This window comes from Manacus vitellinus, unplaced genomic scaffold, assembly GCF_001715985.3.
Source record: "Manacus vitellinus isolate BGI_N305 unplaced genomic scaffold, ASM171598v3 scaffold_49_pilon, whole genome shotgun sequence".
Classification (NCBI taxonomy): domain Eukaryota; kingdom Metazoa; phylum Chordata; class Aves; order Passeriformes; family Pipridae; genus Manacus; species Manacus vitellinus.
Window position 1 is genome coordinate 1,976,440 of NW_021940603.1, and position 17,973 is coordinate 1,994,412.

Here is a 17,973-nt window from a genome sequence, read left to right on the forward strand (position 1 = left end):
CATTTCAAAGGCCTCTAGTGCACAATACATTTGGATATTATATTCTATGGCAGCTGATACATGAGACAGCGTGTACAGTTCCACTTACTGCATTTTATAATAAAACTGCACAAAAGGTTAAAAAAACCCAAACCAAACAAAACCCCAAAACCTGTATAACTGAGTGTCTGTAATCAGGACTACATGGTCAGCATTTACCACTGATCCTCTTTTGAGCCAGAATTTGGACAAGACACCTCACGAGGTCCCTTTGGACCTGCTTCACGTGTGCATTACTTAGTACACGTTTATTTCAGGTTAAATATGGTTTGCACCCTGGCTTAACTTCACAGACTTAGTATGCAATGGATTGGACTTCCATATATTTAGAGTAGACCTGAATTTCAAGTGTTTGGTTAAAGTAGTTGGCAGATATTTCTCAATTACTAACAGCTGTAGATACACTAGTAAAACAATCCTCCCACAAACAAATATCAAGTGCTCTGAGACATCTCAACATCAGCTCACCTAACATCATTTTTCCAAGGGTAAAAGAAGAGAATTGGTGAATGCACAGTGATCATAGCTGAAACACCTTTTTCTACACTGTAATCAAGGTGTCCAGTATTCAAATCACAACCATTTAAAAAGGAGGAGGCAGAGCATTGTCCCCCCTCATAGCTGAAGATGAGAAAGCGTGAAGAAAACAATAATTTGATTGCTAGTAAAAGTGGAAAGTAAACCCACTGTTCAGCTCAAATTCTTACTCTGTTTTCATGAAAGGGGTGTAAGAACCAATAAACAATGACATTTGGAAGACTTTCAAGCAACAGACAAGCCTTGCTGATTTATAGAAGTGTGTTATACACCTAGTATTACTCAGAGATGTTCTAATAATGCATCTGTGTTGCATCCTCAAAAAGTGATGGAGAAGGATGGGAGGATATTAAAAATCAGTTCCAGTATTTACATTTCCATGACTGAAAGTAGGTTGGAGAAGTATCTGCTGCTGAGACCACTCACCAGCTCTGTTGCAAATATTCCATGATGGTAATCTGTATGGGGTGGTAGAAGTATAGAACACACTGACATCCTGAGGTGCCAAGAACTCCACAAATTTGGCATTTCTAAAATAACCCCTCTTACAGCGGAGAATAGAAGCAGCTTGATCAGAGATGTACAAAATTTTTCCAGTAATCAAAGAAACAGCTACAGCAAACATATCCTAAAAACAAAAATCTCAAGTTATTTAGACAATTTGAAACATTCCTCAATACAGTATTTTATATATATATATATACACACACACATTTAAGACACAAAAACATTAATAAATTCAAAATAAAATTTAAGGAAATTGTTGAACCACATCTGTAATGAAATAAAGTTAATCTGCTTTTTAAGTAGACACACACAGAATGCTTTCCAACTGTGCAATAATACACTGCTATTTACCAGGTTACGAGACCTAAATATCATGGTCTAAAATTTTATGACACAGAATGAATTTACAAATGAAGAATTAATGAGCTTCCAGCTATATAGCTGCACATTTTCCCTGTGCTTGTTACAGGCATGGTTTACATTTATCAAGCTCAGTTGTTTGTGAAAGACTGTTTATGTGAGCTGGTCCATCCACTGCAAAATGAAAGAAGTGCTCTAGAGCACTTGGCAAAGTATGAGTGTGCAGGTGGAAAAAAATGTCCCACGCACTCCATTTGTATTGTTCCATATTGTTTCTCTTCTCGACATAGAGGAGCTTCCTGCGTCACAACCTCTAGTGCTCCATCCACCGACGCGGTACACAAACTCGAGAGCTGTCATCAGAACACCAGTTTCACAAACTCAGGTGCTCCAGTTTAAATGAACAATGTTTATGAATTTGGCTGAATTCCTCAGTTGTGCTCTACACTTCCTATTTATTTTCCCCTGTGGGGAGCCTTTACTATTCATAGATACAACAAAAACCCACCTACTCCAAGCTACAGAACATTCCCCATCATGCCCTTGTTGTACAGATTTCAGAACTTCATACTTTCAGGCAGAGGTTTCAGTTTAAAAAGAAAAAAATGGTGGAAGGTTGTCTAATAAGATTAGATACAATTATTTTTTGAAGACTCTGTAACTTATCTATAAAATACTAGTATTATGGAAATAAATAATAATTTAAAAAATCATTCAGACTATCATTTTATTGTTAAAACTACACTGATCATCATAGCTGAATACAGTTGCACCAGATCCCACAGCAAGCCTGTATCTGTTGCAAAAACCAGACAAACACCACAGAAAAGGACACAACACACCATGATTCCAACACTTTCATCACTCTCCAGTCACACTAACACAAAGAACTGATGAAACATCAAACAACCCCTAGTTATAAGAATAAGTTGAAGTAATTCACTGTGTTCCTTGACTAAAATTTGGGAAAAGTTACTTTCCAACAGGTGCTCTCAAATGAAAACTAATGATGTCTCACAGCACATTATCACCTGGATATTGAGATGTGTCACACCATCATCTCCAGGCAACAGCTCACAGTTTCTAAATCAACATCCCCCAGAAGGCAAAAGCCACCTTCAGCAAGTTGACCTAGCTACCAACTCTTACCATGTAAAAAGGAGGAGTGCCTGAGAATTGCAGTTGAAGAAAACATTTTCAATCCACACTGTCACCATACTCACCGCATTTTTCATGATGTATTCTGAGGTTATAGTCTCAACCTCTTCCACTGTGTAGGATGACACATTGAGACCAGCAGGCTGGGATTCATTAATCATCAACAATTGGTAATATTCCTCATTGGCTACAGAGAACAACAGACAACTTATATTCAGAATTATCAAAAACCACTCAGCCTGGAAGCAGTAAATGGCCATAATATTTTTTGAAATAAACACAGAATGAGCAGTTGGGAAATTGAGGTACTATAGAGCTTCCTCATCAGTAACCCAAACAAATTTATGTATCTTAATATACCTGTGTAAGAATGATCACATATTTTGGTCTGTTTGACAGTTCAAACAGTACCAAATTGTGAATTTTTTTAAAATTAGTTTTCTAACTCAACAAAACATCAGTTGAATATCAAGCATCTAGAGACCTATTTTAAGTCCCAAAGGAACAAAAGATAAAAGAGCCAACAAACAGGAACACCATGAAAATATCTGTTTAGAGAGGTTTTCAGACATATTGCAATTTCCTGTGTAAAGACAAGTTTATTTAAATTCCTATTTTAAAGTTTCATTTTATCCAGATTGGCATTATCTAGGCAGTATCATACTTGATTACCTTTAACTTGTTTTATGCTTTTTAGGGCATATTTCAACGTCGTTAGGATACTAGATTTGCCTTTGATTCTCTTCTCAGAAGGAAGATGAGCTTTCAGCTCTTGTAATGTTTTCAGCAATTCCTTCTGTGTTTTGGCTTTAGTGGACTGCTCACTACTGTAAGATTAAAAACAAAAAATAAAACATCACTTGTTTGTTATGTTGAAGCAACATAACATCCTCTTGGAAGCCCAAACGTACTCTGACACTTCTCATATACATAAATTTGTAACACTAGCCTCATTAACTTTTCCAGTACTCAGTATCAGCTTTCAGAACTTACAAAAATTCTTACATGACCTAGAATCATTTAAAATGAAAGATTTACCACCACCTGGAATGTGATTGTAAAATGCACTCTATATGTGCAACAGTACATATACCCAAGCACCAGAGAATTTCTTTTTTTTTTCCTTTGCCAGTCTCCCTCCTGCCTTTTTAGTAGTATTTTCCTTAGTTCTTTTCAAAATCAAATTCAGAAATGTTCATGGACTTCAAAGGAGAGAAGCAGGAGGTCCACTCAAGTCTTCAACCTCCTGTTCGAGCAGGTTCTCTTAAGAGAGGTCCCTGAAAAGGGAATGGCAGTGGGAGAGCATCAAGTTAACAAAACAAATGGAGAAATCCTTTGAACAACCTATCCCAGTTAAGTATGGCATTACATTAAATAAGGTAAGGAAACTTGACTAAATATGTAAGGTGAAGAATCAGAGGAGGCTGGAGACAGAAGCTGCATTGACATTTCTCAGGTGCATGTTCAGAAGTGCTGCCTCAGTGTAGAAGGTCAAACAACAGAGATTATCAGTGCCGAGTTCAGAAAGTTATCACCTTCCTTTACAGTTCCTCTGTCTCTCCCCATTACTAAGAGGTGCTGACACAACCAAAAAGAAAGAGAAAAGGAGGTGAGGGAAGGGAGGGGCAGGATAAAGATAGGTGGCAGAAGGGTAGGAAAGAGTTAAAATGAAAAATCACCTTGTCTTTTGCATTGGAGTAGACTTCAAAAGCTAATCATTCGCAATGATCAAGAGGATTATAGAGCCGTTCTGAAACATTCCTGAAAATAAACTCTTTTCCATCAAAGGGTAAGTTTTCTCTTACCACCTGATTGTCATGGCTGGTCACCTCTAAGAAGTTACCCTATGCACTACTGCAGAAACAATAGTCTTGACAACTGCCCTGCCCTGACTGAAGTGGTCAATAAAGTAACTTCAGCTTCCGAGTAATTTTCAAGAGGATTTCTGAACATTTTTCTGGGAATTTTTAAGAGTTTGAAAAAGGTAAATCAGTCACCTGACAAGTGTTGGGTGTATTTTACCAAAAATGCTTGGAAAGTGACAAAGCTGACTTGTACTAGAGAATACACATTGTTCTGGCTTACATCACAATGTACTATGAGGAATGCGGCGTTCGTTTCTTCTGTGGTCATTTTGTACCGGGAAATAATGGCAAGGGATCAGACAAAAGAGTACAGTACTCCCCTGGGAAACATTATGTTTGTGCTGTATATTAAAATCACATCTACAATGTGGCTTGACAGTTTGGACTGATGCAATCAAACAGGGCTTTGTTAACAGAAGAGCCCTCTATGCTGGCAGTAGGGAAAAAGAGAGAGGGAAAAGATTATGAAATAACTGAGCATACTGAGCTGGTTTGTACTCTCTGAGTCTGCTTCATGAGAGTGGTCAGACTCTTTTGCAAGAAAAGAAACCTTTCCAAATTAGCCCTCAGCAGCAGCGTATACAAAAGATGGGCCTCCTTGGAAAATAAGTTACACAACTCAGAAATGTTTTCCCAGAGATCAGTAGCATCAGGCACAGTAGGTAGCCACAGGGAAGGTGTGACTTTCAGAGGACAGAATAAGCAAGTTCTATAAAAAAAAAAAGGAGCTTTCCATTTTGTTTTTTGTCAACAGCAACCTGGAAAGGTACCTACAGATATTAAACTAGAATTGTTGGTTGGTGCTGATATTGAATCCAAACCCCAGTAGTCTGAATATAAGATTAAGAATGCAGCTTATCAGACTACTTTAGTTTTCTCTTTAAAGATCATTCTCTAGATATATCTTCAGTCTCCCATTTTCAAAAGAAGATCAGATTCTGCTCTGTAACCCTTTAGCACTGTTCCTGATGGATTCCTAATTATTTCTGAGCAAAGAAATATTACTGAAATTTAAAATAAAGAGACATCAGAAAAACTGTAATAAGTAACCCCTCCATCCTCCCAAAATCTTGCAGTGAAGAAAATGGAATTAATGGGAAAAGAAGATTAAGAAATGTCTTTGTTTCACTCTGTCTTTCATACTTAGCAATATGAACTCCAGATCACAACTTCCAACTGAAAACAGAGCATGGAACAAGATCTCCAGGTGCCTGCAAGGCAGACACAGAAAATAAGTTCCTCAAGCACCAAATGGTGCACAAGAGCAATTTTAATTTACCACTTTTCTGTGAACTGTATCAGGTGGAAACATGTCCAGGTAGGTGTGGAGAGAGGTCTTAATATCAGTGTGCTACAGCCAGATATCCTTGATCTGCTCAGGGTCTGGTCTCCTGATCAGTTGACTTAAAAAAACAACAAGTACAGTAGGCACTCTGAAGTATCTAGATTTGAGCCTTCAGTGCTACCAGGGCCAGAAGCAGAGTTCATAGAGAGGCATTCCTGCAGTATGTTGGTTTATCCTTACACACTGGAGGCTTGAATCCCAGCAAATGGAACACGGGAGAGGCAGATGATGTGGGTGCTGGACATCAGAACATAACCCAACTCCATAGGTGAATCCTGATGTTAATACACCACCAGGTTCAGACTAAATTCTAAAGAGCAGAGAATTTAAATAAAAGCTACAAAAAAACCCCTACTAGAGCTGAAGCAATGTTCAAAGGGATGCACAAAAAATAAAAATTAGAGAGTTAGCTACCAAGTAACATGCCTTGAAAGGTTATTAAACAACTAGCATGGAACAGCAACAGAAAGCTCTAAAGCAATCAAGTAGTTAATAGGACATGCTACTGATTATGGACAGAATTTCTGGTGTAATCCTCCAGGTTTAGGCAAAACAAAACACCAAAATACAACACTATTCAGTTCTCAGCGTTTAGCGTACATGCAAGTTACTGAAAAATACATGCCCATTAATTTACCTGCATCCACTGCTGGACTGATTGTGTTCAGAGTTTGCAATCATCAGACTAAATGCATTTGAGCTTGAACTAGAATTAGGAAAGATTGAAAAAGATTAATATTAGTAAACCTAACAAAAAACTTTTAGTTCATTTTAGCTTTATTCTATTAATTACTGGCTACCTAGGAAAAAAACAAACCAAACCAAACCCAACCCCAAACTTTAAAAGCTTCTGCATGGTACAAAAAAAATGGAAACTGTGGCTGTTAAACGTTTGTCTAAGAAACAGAGTAACTTCAGTTGGAAGGAACCCATAAGGATCACCAAGTTCAACTCCCTGGTCCTTGCAGGACTACTAAGAAGGTGGTTCTTCCTTCAGCTTTGCTCTGTACAGTAAGCTATTATTTTAATGTTTAAAATAGCACAGTTGCATCCTAATACATAAGAATAAACTGATCGTTTTTGATACGCAATTATAGAAGTTGGTTTACTAGAAAAATATAAATAAGGCCAATTAAACCACAATGATGAAAGATGCAAATGAAGGCGGCCATGCAGAACACCAGAGACCTTTTCTTTATGAATAAATACCTATTACACAATTTACACCACATGAGAGTACAATTTAACTAGAACACTCAGCTTCAATTTCAAGATACATTTTATACCTTAGTTATTGTTCAGAAATTATATTCAAATGCAAAAAGTCACTGGTGTGAAATGTATTTTATGATGAGCTACCACCTTTTATGACAGTCTGAAGATTCCATGAGCATTGCTGAATCTTTCCCATTTTCATCAGATTCATGGCCATGAGAATCATGCCCGCTTGAATAGTTTTCATTTGTGTCATTCCCACTGAAGTCGTTTCCACTGGAGTCATTTCCACTGGAGCCACTGCTCATTTCAATATCTTCCTGAAGAACTCCACGGGAGTGCTCAGGCTTTGTCTGAATTTCTGAATCTTCAGCAATCATCTGGCTATGGTTATTTGCGAGTCCAGGATAGTCACTCATTTTCCGTTGCTCTTTTAAAAAGAATGACAGAGAAATGCTTTCGCTGATCCCAGGCTGCTGCTCAGGGTTCTGCTCCTCAGTGCTGGAGTAGAAGCCCCTGAACTTGATAGAGTCCGTGGGACAGTCATTAGAAACACTGCCAAGATCAAGAGCAAATCAAGCCATATTCAGAATTTTCTCTCTGTGCAAACTTTGTTTGGAAGTACAGATGCACAAATCTGAGGAGGAAGGGAAGGAAGAAAAAAAATTATTTTCTTGTTTGCCTTGCTGATAGACTGGAACTTGCACTGACTGTAGAAAGTAAAAGTGATATTTAGAGTTAATATATTCAGCATTTAAGTGGTGAAAAGTTTAGGTTAAATTGCAAATCTCACAATGTTTTATCACAGAAAAGGTGTTTATATTTTAGTAAAAACCCCCACAAAAACCCCGAAGTTGAATAAACATGAAAAACTCCTTATAAGTTTGCATTCATTTGTTTTCTACTTTCCTACCTAATACTCGACAATTTTACTGCCTGGATTTGGACAATAACTGTTATTACTTTTACTGAAACCACTTCACTGGCTTCCAGTTTACCTTGATAAAGAAAAAAATTCCATTCAGACATCAGAGCATTGCTTACTTGGTTTGGAGGTCATTTGGGCTGTTTTGGTTTTTTATGTTGGGTTTTTTAAAATACATAGTCTTGGCCTGTTTTTTTTAAGATCTGTTCTGCCATTTTCACCAGTTCTTCATTTCTTTCTTTGTACAAGAGCCATGTAGGTAGGTACACAGATCACACAGTAGGAACAAGGAGACTAAGCACCTATATATCAACAAACCCACCTATTTATCAACAACAAAAATTCTAAGACATAAATAACCCTGAGATTTATCTACTGATTACCACTAACTTGGGGGGAGGGGTTGATAAAAATTGTTCAGAAAAGATTAAAACAACAACAACAAAAAAATCCCTGCTTTTAAAGCAAAGTCTAATGCACCAGGCTCAAAAATCAGCATGTATATGGAGGTGAATCAAGAACAAACTGATACTGAAGTACCATCCAAAGAGAAGTACTACAGAGCAGTTCAACTTTATGAATAAAATAATCGTCTTTAATCTGACTCACATCCTCATCTATGTCAGCAACCCACAGAGACAACAATACTGCAAAACTATGAGCTAAGATTCTCTGGACTACGTAATTCATCATCAGGGAAAAAAAACATTGTTTTCAAGACAAGAGAACCATGTTTGTTCCTTCCTCTTTGTTCCTTTAAAAGATTCAGGATTACACTTGTTGACTAATAGACCTCTGACTGGAATAACAAAGTCAATAAAATAATTCTTAACTAAGTTTTGTTAACAGTAAGTGCAGCAGCTTCCTTTTAAACACAAATAAATAAATATTTTTAGAAAATTATTTCTGTAACAGAAAATATTCACAAGATTAATTTAAAACACACTACGATTCAACTCCCCTTAAAATGAAACCACATGGAAATTACTTTCTTAACCTCCTAACTGATGTTTTTTCAGACATTTTACACTTATTTTGAGTTTTTCCAGAAAATATTATTCATCTCCCTGCTTGGCCAAAGTAATATGCAAGGTATCTGCTTTCATTTGAAAGAGGAAGTAGGAAGTGTAGTTTAAGGGCATTCACTTAAGCTATCAGTAATGGTATAAAAATAGAAATAGGTTTTTTTTCTTTACAAGTTTATTCACTAGTTCTTCATTGTAGGTAATAATAAAAAAAAAAACACCTTTGGGTAGAGTGAAATATACTGACATTTCACTTCTGCTTGTATTCACTTCAGGTACCCCAATCCACAAAATAGACATCCTGTCATGCTGTTGTATTGAAAAGTACTGTACAGGCAGTAAATTACACTTCAGTAGCTCTAATGGTTTTTATCCGGACTAAGTTAACCACTTCTGTCCTAAAAATTACATAACTGGAAATTGCAATAAAAGAATATTTACTCTTAGCTGAAACTCTAGTATTATGTCACAATGGAACATTCTCTAGTGGCCAATGATTAACTAGATCAGACAGTTCACCTCTGATTTAATCTCTCTGACAGAGCAAGCTCAAATTTTCCCTTGCCTGCCTTTATCTAGACATCTGAAGAAAGTTCCATGCCAGGTTAGAGTCCATTCTGGCCACGCAGGCTCCCCGTGAGCCTCCCTGATGAGAGGTTAGTGGGGCCCATTACCCTGTCTGCAATACCACAGCCTGGGTTTAATCATCTCAGGATAACCACAGCTGCTTTTGTGTGAGAGGGACCAAAACCACCAAAGAGCTCAGGAGAGCAAATGTGGAATGTGGCACAGGGAAGACCTGTATGGACAGCACATGAGACAAACCCTCTGTTACTGCAAAGGTAAGGGGCATTTTACACATATGTTAAATCCATTCTTACCCAGTGCTCTTAGCACTACTTCAAGTATTGAGTACATAAGAGCATCTGTCTGGTTAAATAACTGAGCCATTTTCCACTTGTCATCTGTACTATTATTTGACAGAGGGCACTGAGAGCATAAAGCTCTATGGAGGATTCAGTGAGTAAAGGTAGTCCAGCAAACTACTCAGTTAGCAATGGAGTGCCTTTTTACCTCCTCTGTGAAGGTTAAAGGTAACCTTGGAGATCATCTACAGCATACTGTCCACTTTCAAATAAATGCCTTATGCACATCAAGAAAACCAAAAATTAACCACTTCGTGAAGCTTTCAGAATAAAGGCAGTCAGAGCATCACCTTAAAGGAGGTCTGATATACAAATTTAAGGCAAGGTCTAACACTTCTAATACTATTTTCTGTGCCCAAGGTTGGAGTTCCCTCCTGCTTTTCTGACAAAATACTATGTGGAAGTAGCTTTAGATACAAGAAAAAAATATACTGTCATAACCAAAACAACACTATCTGCTAGTAAACTATGTTAGATTTTTTTTTTAAAGCCAGGGGAAAAAAAAAATCTCTCAAAATAATAAAAATACCCAAACAACTTTGGGTTGTTGTATTTAATCCTATAAAGAAAACTATGTAAATCACAATTGATAGGTTTATAAGCATGAACCAAAAGACAGACTCTTAGAATAGCCCTAAATTCTCCAAAGATAATTAGTTCGGTACCACAGTAACCCATATATCAGTAAAATTGTGCTATTTATGGGAAGAACAAGGACTGAGCCACAGCTTTCCTAGTCTGGATGTAAATATTTTGTATTTTAGTCTTTAAGCACAAGAAACCTCTTCTCCTGAATTCCTAAGCCAGAGAGTACTACATATGCTGTAGTATTTCCAGCCTCAAGAGTTGCCCGCAAATATTTTTTTGACACAACCTTTCTTTGGAAAATTATTTTCCCAGTCTTTTCTGTAATCTTTGGAAGTTTATGAGGCAACAAAAATGTGCCATAGAGTCTTACACAGTTTGAAATTCTGAGTTGTTAAACCACTGATGACTAATTTTTTCCACCTCTAAATGTCATCTATTGTCTCATCTCCTTCCTTCTTTCCCTGATAGCATCTGCCAGGTATTTGCAGGAAACTTCAACAGTATTTTCTTAGGTGGGAGACAATTATTACCAATATATATATATATATATATAAACTGTCCAATAACTTTTGAGGAATTTCCTGTGTCACCTTGAACAAGAGCTGATTGAGTCAACGACAGAGAAGATTTTAGGGTTTTTAAAAGTATTTTTATTTTAAGCAATGAGTTCAAATTAAGAGAATCACCAATAGAAAAGAAATGGATACTGACACTTAGGAAACACTATGTCAATTCTCTTCCTCTTGATACCTGGCAGAAATCCGTGTCAGGAAACACTTAAGTCTTGTTATTTCTGCCTCTAACTACCAACATGCCAGAGCTTCTGCAGCTTTGCCCACACCAACTATCGCTGCAGTTCCTACATAACCACATTACAGTGACTACAATCTGGATCCCAAAGACAGTCATGCCAGAAACAAAAATGAGTAGCTGAGTAATGGAGAAGATACAAGTTAGACCTCTTTAAAAGTATTTTTCAGAAGAACTGGCTCAACTGCTTGAGGTGGAATGGTGTTCTTCGGCAGGACCGGAAGATTACCATCACTGAAAGTCAGTCTTGCACAAAATTTCTTCTGTTTCAAAATCTCAAAAGCCTCAGTGCCAGAGGCACATACCAGAGTAAGGAATACAGGAAGAGTAAATAGGAAGTAACAAGAAAAATATTATGATAAATTTGCAAGAGCTTCTGGGGAAAGAAGAAAGTGGAGCGTTTCTAAAACAAGACTTTGTGTAATAATAATAAAAAAGGCCAAGATTCCCCCAAAGTAGCAATGGTAATATATGCCATAACTTTGGAGAGATTTTCTAAGAAGAGACTGGAGTAACAGTGAAGAAAGAACAGACTGGCAATAACCCTACACCATGCTCTGTGCCTGTAATTTAGATAAGAATGATGCAGCTGGCTAGACTTCAGTCTCGGGCACAGAAAGACTTTAAGTGGAACATCTGCATGCACACGCAAGCACTCTGCAGGCACTTCAGCAGCACAGACAGTCAGACATCACAAAGAGATTAATTAACTTTGAAACTAATCTCAGCCAAAATGACATAATAAATTGCACATATTCATCCCACTCATATGCTTGAATAAATTCCCAATCACTAACCAAACAAGACTGGAAAGGCAAAAGCTTGCATGCTTTCCCAGTCTGAGGCTCTCTCCTGTTACCAGTTTGAAGACAGTAATTACATCCCATACCAAGTTCAGTATGCATCTGAACATGGAAACAAAAAGAACTTTTTGGTCTGATCTTGAGACAAGTATATTAAGTCAGTTTTTTATTTGCTGCTGCATCTTTCTAAACTTTTAAGTGAGGTTGTCTTTTCTGATGCTGCAAATAATTCTTTTTTTTTAAATCTGAAGTTGGCATCAGTTAAGCTTGATTTTAAGGCAACTGGCTCACAAAAAAACCCATTCTATTAGTATAGATAGAGCAAGCCTTCCAAAGTCACTAGAGCTCTACAAAGTCCTGATGCAGTGTATGAAAAAGGCAACGTAATTCCACTGAGTACTAAGGACAAATGTAGGCATTGATATGCCAGGTTAGATGTGCAGCAAATGTCTTCTGGTTATTCATTAGCTACAGTAGACAAAGGAAAAAGCCTGAACTTTAACATCCCCAGAAAAACACACCAAAATACATATGGATAAATGCTGGAAGAAGTAACAGCTTCTGTTTTTGAAAAAAAAAACTCAAGGAGGACTGTAGAACACCCAGGAGGTGAATTTCTTTTGAAACTATAATATTTAAACACAAAAATCTTGTTTCAATAGAGATCTGATTATATTCAGGTAACAGATTTTTTCCAGATTTCTTTTCACACAAAGCCTATCATGTTTAGTACTGGCAATTAAAGAATGAGAAACTAACACTCTAGAGTCAAAATTATCCAATTCAAGAACTGAGTAAGAGGACAACATTTCGAGTCTAAATTTGCAACTACTATGAACTTATCAACATTCCCAATGAAGCAAGAGGCACACCACAGTTTATGACTATAGACATATGAATATTCAGGTACTCTTAACTGTAGTGGTACCTATAGGAGGCATTCCTAATGGTCAGGATGAAATTTTACTGAAGATCTTATCAACAAGAAGAGTTTCCACATGTCTTCTGGATTTTTGCTTTGCAAAAGAGTAAGTTTTCTCATTTGTATGACAAATAACTAGCAATGGTTTAATCATATCATGCAATTTGAGAGATAACTGAAAATTAACATCTACAATGAATGCACTCTCCCTGCACAATTAGACAATAATTAAGTGCTTGGTAGTAGCAAAACATTATGAGAATGTGTTGAAAAACAAATAATAATCCAAGAAGTGACTTGTTCAACTCTATAACTTTATCAACAACACTGAGAGCTTTATTTTTTTCTAGCAAGAGATAGAATAATTAACAGAATACCTTCATTAGGATATTTTCTAGGAAGGGGGAAAAGCAAAAGATGACAGTATTCTCAGACTTCACTATAAGAAACAATAACAAAGATGCTCATAATTTCCTGCAGGACCTCTTTACTAAAAAAAAAAAAAAAAAAAAAAAAAACTTTCATTTTTACTAGATTTCTTATCTCACTTCAAGTAATAGTAAAAAAGTTTTACTTTTTTTCTTAACAAGCAATGAGGTGTAACTCAATTTTCTACTTATGCCAATAAAATTATCAGCAACATCTAGTATATCACAAGTGCTGGTATCTGAATTTCACAGTATTCATTTCACAATTTGTTGATGAGGATTCACCTTTCAGTTCAAGAGAACCCCAAATGCAAGTCTCTTATTTAAATAAAAGTAATATCTTTATAAAGGTCACCCCCATTAACCACTGCTTACAGCTGCCACTTTACAACAGAGGAACTGATCAAGACATAGCCCTGCTCCAGAGCCATCCAAGGGCTACTCTGAATTTATAGCAGCTCCTATACAGGAAGAAGTCAGCATCAGATCAGAGCCCTTACATCCATAGTAAGGATGCTTCCAACCAGGTCATTTCCTCAGTGAAGAAACTCAAACCTGAATTTAAGAATAAGTATGGTTTTAGGCTAAAAATGTTTTAAGCTTCAAATAAGGTAACTACCAGTTCATAGCCCAAAAATTGTTCTGAGTATATATATGACTGAAATCACAGTTTTAAGATAAAACGAACACAGAACAGTCTATTTTCTGCATAAGCTCTAGAGGGGCAGGAGGGAAAGTATCTTTCTACTAACATGAATCATAATAATTATGTGTGTTTCTTACCTGTTTTTAATACGAAAAGTTGGTAAAAGTGTTTATCAAGCTCCCTCCCAGTTAGCATCAAAAGCATGGGGTGCCTAGGTCCAGAGTCTGCCACATGCATTTAATTCTTGTCTCATCCTCTTCTACTGGAAATCTTTGACCATTACAGAGTCCAGACACCTCTATAACTATAAAATATAAAAGAAATACCTGGGCCCCCCAACAGTGTCCTCTTCAAACAGATACCAGAGAGATGCTCACAGTTATGCCATGCCTATGCAGATAAATGTTGGTTAAACATGAAACTGTCACACAGCAGAGGAATAAGACACAAATTTGCATTTTAAACACTTTTGGTCTAAAATAAGGTCTTATTGCATTTTAAAACAACAGAATCTTCTACACTAGATAAAATAACTCTTAGGATTCACAATCAGGATAGTATCACACTGTGCACATAATCTGACACAGCCACTAAGAGCAGGGCCAGCCTCTCCAGTAGGTCAAGAGCCAAATGCCTGGTGTGGTCACAGCAGGAGTTCCAGGTTTGGCTACAACACCATTTTACCACCTGATCTAAACTCATCTACATCACTGCAGGCTTGGTACGGGACTGAAGATTTTACAAGGCAGCTGCAAAATTTCAGTTCACATAATGATTGAGGTCAAAAGGGACCTCTGGAGGTATCCTGTCCAGGCAGAGTTACCTACAGCAGGCTGCCCAGGACCACCACCAGAAGACTTCTGAATATCTCCAAGGATGGATATTCCATAGTATCTCTGGGCAATTTGTTCCAGTGCTCACTTACCCTCACAGTCAAAAAGTGTTTCTTTATGGTCAGAAGGTTGTACTGACAAAGTCAATTAACACTTTTATTCTTCCTAATAAAAACAGTTTCTCAAGAGAGACATTGGGAATTTTGATGGAAAAACAAGAAACTGAAAGCTCTTCTATCAAATCTAGCAAACTAAGTCCGTTGGTACATGCCACTGCCATGTAGCACAAAGAAATAGTATAATAAAACCCACAAATTCAGAAGATCAACATTTGTGTGACAAACGGTTACATCATTTTAAGTGCTTCATTTGAATATGCAGAAGAAATGTCTGGAACAAAAGCCTGGAACAGTGTTCAAATCCCAAGCTAACCACTTTGGAAGACAGCCCATGTTAACATGCCTTAATTTAACATGCTGCATGTCTACTAACTGTTAAAAGTACATTTGTGTTGGCCAGCTTTAAGGAAGAATTTATTCACAACATTCCATTCTGCATAACATCACAAAGCTGATACGAGTTCTAAAATACTTGTATTATGATACAAACCTGTATACATTGGTTTTTTAAATGTTTTTGCTTCTGATTTTATCATAAATTGATACAACGGGATTTAAATTATGAGCTTTCTACCTGTGACCACAAGAAGCGTTGGAAGTTGCTGTATCCAGAACTACTTCCAGATTTCACAGTTTTTAGCTTGGAAATTGAAAACGTGAAATGTCTTTAAGCACTAGTGAAATCTTTGCTTAGAGGCAGCTCTTCCAATTCCCTTACTCTAACTCAACTCCCTGTAAAATTTTCAGAGGTTAAAAAAAGATAAAAAAGGTTTAACAAAGTCTAGGTTTGAAGAGGATATTCACAGTAGCAGCATGTACCATTTTAATTGTGTCTCATATTGGCTTCATCTACTTAGCCCATTTAGGATGACATTAAGAAAAAACAGTCCTTGTAAACTACTTAAAAATCTCATGATAAGCCTTTCTACAATTTAACTGAAAGGAAGACGAATCTACACCAAAAGCATTTTTATCTGAGACAAAATGCCTAGCCTGAATGACTTGTATTTAAACAATGTGAACAGAATTAGAGGCAGTAAAATCTAATCTTTTTTTTCCTATTATTTAACAGAGGAAATGTACAGGTGATTGACTACGACCAAATCGAAAGAACTAAGAGAGTTCATCTATGGATGGCATCTCGAAGATCTTTTCCACAGAAGGAAGTCTAATTTGTTCAGTTTACAAATAGTACAGAACTCGTGACATTTCCTTTGATCCTGACATATATCTATTCTAAGCATAGAAGACTTCAAATATTAGAAAGGAGTGAACAACCTGCTTTAGGGAACACACCTGTCTTACAGGATGCAAACCAAGCTGAACCAAGTTCACTTTCTGTAGAACTGAAGCCCCACCTGGAGCATTAAAAAGAGAATGTTGTCAGATTTTACAACCAATTCAGAACACATTTTTTAGCTACAGAAAAACAGGTTTGATTTTTTTTTCAATTATTTAGACTAAACAGACATTACAGTGTTAATCCTCAAAATCTCAGTTACAATTTCATCTGTTTTGCAATATTACAGTACTATCCAGACTAGCTTATTAATAAACTTCTGCACTGCAAACAATACAGACCACAGAATTAATCAGGTTGGAAAAGACCTCTGAGACTGAGTCCAACTCATGACCCAACACCATCCTGTCAACCTAGACCATGGCACTGAGTGCCACAACCAGTCTCATCTTAAAAACCTTCAGGGATGGAGAATCCACCACCTCCCTGGCCAGCCCATTCCAATGGCTCATCACTCACTCTAAAGAATTTCTTTCTAATGTCCAACTTGAACCTCCCCTGGCACAGCCTAAGACTGAGCCCTCTTGTCCTACTGCTGGTTCCTGGGAGAAGAGACCGACCCCCTCCTGGCTCCCCCCTCCTCTCAGGGGGTTGCAGAGAGTGAGGAGGTCTCCCCTGAGCCTCCTCTTCTCCAGGCTGAACAGCCCCAGCTCCCTCAGCCTCTCCTCATAGGGCCTGTGATGCAGCCCCTTCCCCAGCCTCATTGCCCTTCTTTGGAGCTGCTCCAGCCCCTCAATATCCTTCCTGAACTGAGGGGCCCAGAACTGGACACAGCACTCAAGGTGCAGCCTAACTAGTGCTGAGCACAGGGGCAGAATCCCTGCCCTGGTCCTGCTGCCACACTGTTCCTGATATTACAGCTCAAAGGCAACACACAAAAGAGCAACAACAAAAGCACATAAAAAACTCCCAGTTCAGACTCACTAAGAAAGTACTGATAGTACAAATCAGTTTCTGAGGTACAGCATAAAGCACTCACCTGACTGAATGTACTAATCATGATCTTTCCAAATCTGAAAGCGTCGTTAATATACTCCTATTTAGAAAAAAGAGAACATAGTTTTATAAGCTAGATAAAAATTTACTATGAAAGAAAAATTTACTAAAAAGTCCATTTAATAATGCAATACAAGTCCAACCATGTAAAATATGTATCCCAAGATGAAGAACAGTTATAAAAACTACAAATACAAAATGAGAGGCAATGCAAGAAATTTTATTGATAAAAATATTTATTATCGTAACCTAACTTCTAAATTGGTTCTTTGAGCAATGCACAAAGTAACTACCCATTGAATTCTGTTCCCTTTATTAACATAAGAAACCTCCTCAAATTGCATCTCCACGATCTTAATTTATTGTTAGAACATTGTTTAGATAATACAGATACTAACACAGTTTATTTCAAAATGCTGAGACATCCAAGTTGAAGAATTAGTATTATCTGGTATAAATTATGGGATCACATTCAAGTTATGTTTCTTCTTCTGCACATTACAATCTTAAAACACTTCATCACCAAAATACAAATTCCAAATTAACCTCAGCAGATGAAAAACTTCTGAGAGTTAATTCAACAGAGAAGTATTGACACCATGATCAAGATTAGTTTCATATTCCAA

At 37.1% G+C, this 17,973-nt stretch overlaps 1 protein-coding gene and 1 long non-coding RNA gene across 7 annotated transcripts in view; one reads left to right on the forward strand and one right to left on the reverse strand.

Annotated features, from left to right (window-relative positions):
* The window catches only part of PER2 (period circadian regulator 2), a 39,006-nt gene extending 21,618 nt beyond the window's left edge, over positions 1–17,388 (reverse strand). The window contains exons 1-8 of one of the 6 annotated variants that reach the window (XM_018080017.2): positions 17,331–17,388; positions 16,348–16,409; positions 14,237–14,397; positions 7,174–7,663; positions 6,449–6,517; positions 3,274–3,428; positions 2,667–2,788; positions 1,003–1,204 (exon numbers count right to left, since the gene is read on the reverse strand). In XM_018080017.2, the coding sequence (XP_017935506.2) occupies positions 1,003–1,204; positions 2,667–2,788; positions 3,274–3,428; positions 6,449–6,517; positions 7,174–7,445 (820 nt within the window). In that variant the 5' untranslated portion in view covers positions 7,446–7,663; positions 14,237–14,397; positions 16,348–16,409; positions 17,331–17,388. Of the gene's footprint in view, positions 1–1,002; positions 1,205–2,666; positions 2,789–3,273; positions 3,429–6,448; positions 6,518–7,173; positions 7,664–14,236; positions 16,410–17,330 lie in introns of all 6 variants that reach the window. The other 5 variants (XM_018080020.2, XM_018080016.2, XM_018080019.2 and 2 more) reach the window with 5 other exon arrangements.
* Positions 9,550–16,624, forward strand: LOC115307741. Its single transcript, XR_003916086.1, has 2 exons — positions 9,550–9,818; positions 16,124–16,624. It is a non-coding gene; the product is annotated as an uncharacterized LOC115307741 (long non-coding RNA).
* Positions 17,389–17,973: the final 585 nt, after the last annotated feature.